The sequence below is a fragment of the Opisthorchis viverrini genome (genome assembly GCF_000715545.1).
Source record: "Opisthorchis viverrini unplaced genomic scaffold opera_v5_997, whole genome shotgun sequence".
Classification (NCBI taxonomy): Eukaryota; Metazoa; Platyhelminthes; class Trematoda; order Opisthorchiida; family Opisthorchiidae; genus Opisthorchis; species Opisthorchis viverrini.
The window spans coordinates 1-6,667 of record NW_008752805.1 but is presented as its reverse complement, the minus strand read 5'-3'; the positions used below and the strand labels follow the sequence as shown (position 1 = coordinate 6,667).

The 6,667-nt window shown below is 42.3% G+C and overlaps 2 protein-coding genes across 2 annotated transcripts; one reads left to right on the top strand and one right to left on the bottom strand.

Annotated features, from left to right (window-relative positions):
• Positions 1-497: 497 nt before the first annotated feature.
• On the top strand, positions 498-2,570 carry T265_15794 (hypothetical protein; the record flags this gene model as incomplete). Its single annotated transcript, XM_009179148.1, has 2 exons — positions 498-715; positions 2,390-2,570. Coding segments are annotated over 2 exons (399 nt in total), but the record flags the coding sequence as incomplete, so codon positions are not given.
• Positions 2,571-5,498: 2,928 nt separating this feature from the next.
• Positions 5,499-5,741, bottom strand: T265_12133 (hypothetical protein; the record flags this gene model as incomplete). Its single annotated transcript, XM_009179147.1, has 1 exon — positions 5,499-5,741. One exon carries the CDS (start codon positions 5,739-5,741, stop codon positions 5,499-5,501), a length of 243 nt encoding a protein of 80 aa, XP_009177411.1.
• Between the last annotated feature and the right edge of the window lie 926 nt (positions 5,742-6,667).

Sequence of the window (6,667 nt, the reverse complement as noted above, 5' to 3'; positions counted from 1 at the left end):
GGGCATATTGCTTCAGAAGATGGATAAATGGGGCGTTGAGCAAAATTTGCCTTCTGCATCATGGACAATATAGATAAACGAGACGAATTGCAGCCAACATATGCCAAAATAATTGCCCTGGGCATATTGCTTCAGAAGATGGATAAATGGGGCGTTGAGCAAAATTTGCCTTCTGCATCATGAAATGACAATATAGGAGGACAAACGACACGAAGAGCAGCCAATATATGCGCAAATATTTGTCGCGGGCATATTGCTTCAGAAGGTGGGTAAATGGGGTTTTCGGCAGAATTTGCCTCCTGGAACATCAAGTGGCAATATATGAAGATAAACGCGACGATTTGCAGCCAATATATGGCAAAATAATTGTCGTGCTTCAGAACATTGATAAAAGGGTCCAATTCCAGACAATATACGCTAGAGTAATTGTCGTCGGCCAATTGCTTGCACAAACGTATTTATCTCCTGCTATCTGTTGTACTTTCTTTCAATTCAGTATGGAGGCCAGCATCGAACAAGCAGTCAATCCTATTCACACCAAAGCGCTGTCTTCCGGGGCATCCAACTCCTCAAAACTCCCAAGGACATTCATTCAGGGAGTTCACGTAGACAGCTACATGCTTCGCAAATTCTGTTATTCTGATCGTGGTATTCCTCCGTTTTACGGAAATGCGGAACCGAAAATCGAACTACAGACTAAACAGTTGATTTATAAGTATTTTCTTAAAGTTTTCGCTTAACTTGGTTGAAATTCTCTTATTCTTTTATTGTGATATGTTCCAGAGGCGATCTGTTTTCGCATAAATATTCTCCTGCAGTTTCAATGCTTTTTCTGAAGTGATGTACTCTCCCCCCCATCAAAGGCTGTGAATTTCTACCAACTACCAACCGAGTTCAAATGAACAAATTCTGTTCCACTCAGACGGTGTTTTTCATCTAAAAATATCGGTTAATTGGAAATGGCAACCTGAAGTTAGTCGTGAGGTTTTCGTCCGAAATCCTCCTTTACCAAAGCTCACTTAAGGCAGATGTCTTCTTTTCCAGTGGACATGCTATGAGCCTTGCACTTCATTCTGTATATCGAAGGCAGGGACCAGTTGATATCAAATAGCAAAGAACTCAAGCTTTGACAACTACATTTGTCGGACGAAAAGCGGTGATAACGAGGGATAACGAGTGATAAGAAAACAATCTGTGGCTCTCTGTGCCCACTTCGTTGGACGTTTGGAGAACAGACAAGTAAAATGCGCAAAACGGCTTCAGCACGCACTCTTATCTGGATCGTTCTGCACGGCAAAACAGAGCATTCATTTTTCAGTTCCACCAATTAGCTTGGTTTTTCGGTGCTTTCTAGTTTACCTTTTCGCTATTCAGCATACGTCCTCTTCAGACAGTCTGGACAGTCTGGAAGAATGAAAATGATGCACCATCACACTGAAGAGCCGTGCTTTTTGGGACACTATAATAATATTTGGGTTAACACAAAACTTCAGCTCTACTGCTACATCACCAAGGTCTTCTCGTACACTTTCGGGATCACTGTTGATGTCGATGAACGAACGTAAAAACGTCTCCGTGTAGTCACAAAATATACTACAAATATATACAAATATATACTAGACAATTCGTGGTAAAATGGGAATGGGCAATTCGCCCCGACGGAAGGAGCAATCCTGTTGAGTGTTTTCGCCTGAACGTTCCAGCGGTCTAGCTAATCCTGTTTGTCGCTGGGTTGTCTTCTTGCTTCCCCTTGAGCTGTGTTCAAAGCATTTGTCAGTGTCATTCAGCCTTGTTTTTCTACAAACTTATTGGTGACTAAATTGGTAACTTTATGAAGCATTTGCGCAAAACTGGTTTCCGAGCCCTACCTCAGTGAACGGAAGACTGGCTTAAACAGCCCACATGACAGTGAATTACCGCACACCTAGTTAAATCAAACACAGTCCGTCCGTATCACAAGCGAGAGAATCGATTGAGTGAGAGGTCTCTCGCAAAACCAAATTTGTTTGTAAATGAGTGTATTTCGCTAGGTTGCATCTCATTTAGTTCAACTTGTCTCGCATAAAACTAATCAAAGTCCGTTTATCCCACGCGGCCGTGGCGAACTGAATAACGGTCCTTGAACTCTAACTTACCGTAAGTATAATCAAAACTCCCTTGGTGTTCGATAGACCGAATGAATCACGTGAACACAGTTATCACTCTCCTATTCATTTTCAATCACACTTGGCGAACTGAACTTTAACCGCATCAGTCACTTGATCCCAGTCTAGTTGTTTGTCGAGTACGGCAGTCTCTAATGCATTGTTGTCATCTCAGAGTTTTAATGGTTTCAATGTGATCCAGGAGAGACTGCTCGACATAAGAAAATTCTCGTCGGCCTTTTTAGAAGGTCGAATCCGCGGGAAGAGCCGGAAAGTGCCGGGTTGCATCGACCTGATGAAATGAAGTCACGTCTGTCACAGCATTTTGCGGAATTGGCCGACGACAATTACTCTAGCGTATATTATCTGGAATTGGACCCTTTTATCAATGTTCTGAAGCACGACAGTTATTCTGGCATATATTGGCTGTAAGTGTTCTCGTTTATCTTGATATTTTCCCATTTCGTTTTCTAGGAGGCAAATTTTGCCGAAGGCCCCACTTATCTAGTTTCTGACGCAATTTGCCGACAACCTAATTGTTGTCGGCAAATTGCATAGTTTAGCATATATTGTTTAGCATATATTGTGCGGAATTGGCCCCATTCATCAACGACAATTTTGCCATATATTGGCTGCTATTCGTGTCGTTTGTCTTCATATATTGGCAGTTGATTTTCCAGGAGGCAAATTCTGCCGAATTCTCCACTTACCCACCTTCTGAAGGAATCGGCCGTCGCCATTTAGTTTGGCTGACTATGCTTATGTGAATATACCAGCATTATGGGTACATCTTTGATTTTGAGGGCTCACGGTAGCAAACAGGGTGTAGCTGAATGGGGATTTTATCCAAAGGAAGTGGTCCTGCATTTAAGGGGCTACTTTATGATGGCCTGCAAACAAGCGAAGACCGATATTTGGTACATTTTCACTTCGGACGCCTTGTCAACTGTGTATTATGGACTGGAGGAAAGAACAACTCACAGAAGACAGGAACCAGCTTACCCAACTACCTCCATAATTTGCATCCTGGAACATGAAATGGCAGAATATAAACGACACTAACTGCCGTCAATGTATGCCAAACTAAATGGCGACGGCCGATTCCTTCAGAAGGTGGGTAAGTGGAGACTTCGGCAGAATGTGCCTCCTGGAAAATCAACTGCCAATATATGAAGACAAACGACACGAATAGCAGCCAATATATGGCAAAATTGTCGTCCTTCAGAACATTGATGAATGGGGCCAATTCCGCACAATATATGCTAAACAATATATGCTAAACTATGCAATTTGCCGACAACAATTAGGTTGTCGGCAAATTGCGTCAGAAACTAGATAAGTGGGGCCTTCGGCAAAATTTGCCTCCTAGAAAACGAAATGGGAAAATATCAAGATAAACGAGAACACTTACAGCCAATATATGCCAGAATAACTGTCGTGCTTCAGAACATTGATAAAAGGGTCCAATTCCAGATAATATACGCTAGAGTAATTGTCGTCGGCCAATTCCGCAAAATGCTGTGACAGACGTGACTTCATTTCATCAGGTCGATGCAACCCGGCACTTTCCGGCTCTTCCCGCGGATTCGACCTTCTAAAAAGGCCGACGAGAATTTTCTTATGTCGAGCAGTCTCTCCTGGATCACATTGAAACCATTAAAACTCTGAGATGACAACAATGCATTAGAGACTGCCGTACTCGACAAACAACTAGACTGGGATCAAGTGACTGATGCGGTTAAAGTTCAGTTCGCCAAGTGTGATTGAAAATGAATAGGAGAGTGATAACTGTGTTCACGTGATTCATTCGGTCTATCGAACACCAAGGGAGTTTTGATTATACTTACGGTAAGTTAGAGTTCAAGGACCGTTATTCAGTTCGCCACGGCCGCGTGGGATAAACGGACTTTGATTAGTTTTATGCGAGACAAGTTGAACTAAATGAGATGCAACCTAGCGAAATACACTCATTTACAAACAAATTTGGTTTTGCGAGAGACCTCTCACTCAATCGATTCTCTCGCTTGTGATACGGACGGACTGTGTTTGATTTAACTAGGTGTGCGGTAATTCACTGTCATGTGGGCTGTTTAAGCCAGTCTTCCGTTCACTGAGGTAGGGCTCGGAAACCAGTTTTGCGCAAATGCTTCATAAAGTTACCAATTTAGTCACCAATAAGTTTGTAGAAAAACAAGGCTGAATGACACTGACAAATGCTTTGAACACAGCTCAAGGGGAAGCAAGAAGACAACCCAGCGACAAACAGGATTAGCTAGACCGCTGGAACGTTCAGGCGAAAACACTCAACAGGATTGCTCCTTCCGTCGGGGCGAATTGCCCATTCCCATTTTACCACGAATTGTCTAGTATATATTTAAGCCTACCGTAATTTTGGAACGTTCAGGCGAAAACACCCAACAGGATTGCTCCTTACGTCGGGGCGAATTGCCCATTCCCATTTTGCCACGAATTGTCTAGTATATATATTTGTAGTATATATTTGTAGTATATTTTGTGACTACACGGCGACGTTTTCACGTTCGTTCATCGACATCAACAATGATCCCGAAAGTGTACGAGAAGACCTTGGTGATGTAGCAGTAGAGCTGAAGTTTTGTGTTAACCCAAATATTATTATAGTGTCCCAAAAAGCACGGCTCTTCAGTGTGATGGTGCATCATTTTCATTCTTCCAGACTGTCCAGACTGTCTGAAGAGGACGTATGCTGAATAGCGAAAAGGTAAACTAGAAAGCACCGAAAAACCAAGCTAATTGGTGGAACTGAAAAATGAATGCTCTGTTTTGCCGTGCAGAACGATCCAGATAAGAGTGCGTGCTGAAGCCGTTTTGCGCATTTTACTTGTCTGTTCTCCAAACGTCCAACGAAGTGGGCACAGAGAGCCACAGATTGTTTTCTTATCACTGTTATTCCCTCGTTATCACCGCTTTTCGTCCGACAAATGTAGTTGTCAAAGCTTGAGTTCTTTGCTATTTGATATCAACTGGTCCCTGCCTTCGATATACAGAATGAAGTGCAAGGCTCATAGCATGTCCACTGAAAAAGAAGACATCTGCCTTAAGTGAGCTTTGGTAAAGGAGGATTTCGGACGAAAACCTCACGACTAACTTCAGGTTGCCATTTCCAATTAACCGATATTTTTAGGTGAAAAACACCGTCTGAGTGGAACAATTTGTTCAAATAACTGGGTTGGTAGTTGGTAGAAATTCACAGCCTTTGATGGGGAGAAGAGTGTATCACTTCAGAAAAAGCATTGGAACTGCAGGAGAATATTTATGCGGAAACAGATTGCCTATGGAACATATCACAATAAAAGAATAAGAGTTTCAACCAAGTTAAGCGAAAACTTTAAGAAAATTCTTATCCATCAACTGTTTAGTCTGTAGTTCGATTTCCGGTTCGGCCTTTCCGTAAAACGCAGGAATACCACGATCAGCATGACCGAACTTGCGAAGCATGTCGCTGTCTAGATGAACTTCCTGAATGAATATCCTTGGGAGTTTTGAGGAGTTGGATGCCCAGGAAGACAGCGCTTCGGTGTGAATAGGCTGGAATACTTGTTTGCTGCTGGGCTCCATACTGAATTGAAAGAAAGCACAACAGATAGCAGGAGATAAATAAGTTTGCGCACAGAAGCTGTCAACTCGTTTCGTTAGAATTAAAAAGATTGGAAATGCAACCTAAAAACAAGGGAATTCGGCTTCCTGAAAACCGGAAAGCTGCACTGAAACCCCAGAGATTCAGCATCTAGTGAGGTACCCGCAGCTGGAACTAGACGCCCCATGTTGTCAAAGCTTTGGTATCTAGTTTCTGCTCCATTTCCTAGATGCTTCCGAATCGTCAGACAGATAGCTTCCAATAAATAATCGGCGGTACCACGTCTCACAGGGGTCAACGTACCATTCTCACCTTCAGGTCGCACAAAGGAACCGAATCTGACAACCACTTAATCTGACGCAAGTAAGCGTCAGAATGAACTGATGGCGCAATATTTAACAGCTGGAATATCATATCATATCATCATATAATGCGTTTCTCGAATATCGTGCCAACTGAATCATGAGGCGGTCTGTGCTCAGTACATTCAGTTGTACAATATCATAAACGAGAGATTCGGTTGAGTCTCTCGTGAAAACCAAATCGAATTGCAAATGAGTGTATCGAACGAAATGCAATATATTTAACCAAACACCACGAACACTGCATCACAGACTCATTGTGAATTCCGTTTCGGGCAACACTAGGCAACCGCTTGTTGGTTAATTGTCGATTGAGAATGTAAAATAGTGGGCCGATATTATCAACTCATTCCTAGGCAAATAGGAAATCCAGCGGTACATGAATACCTTCACGAAGTTTACACAATTGAGGTTTCAAAAGGATGGTCAACTAAATCTAGTTTACTCTGTCGTTTACTGAGCCTATTTGACTCAGTAACTACCCGAATAGTGGAGTTTCTTCGTAAAAATTACAACAACAAGCTTGTTTTGATCAGCAAATTAAT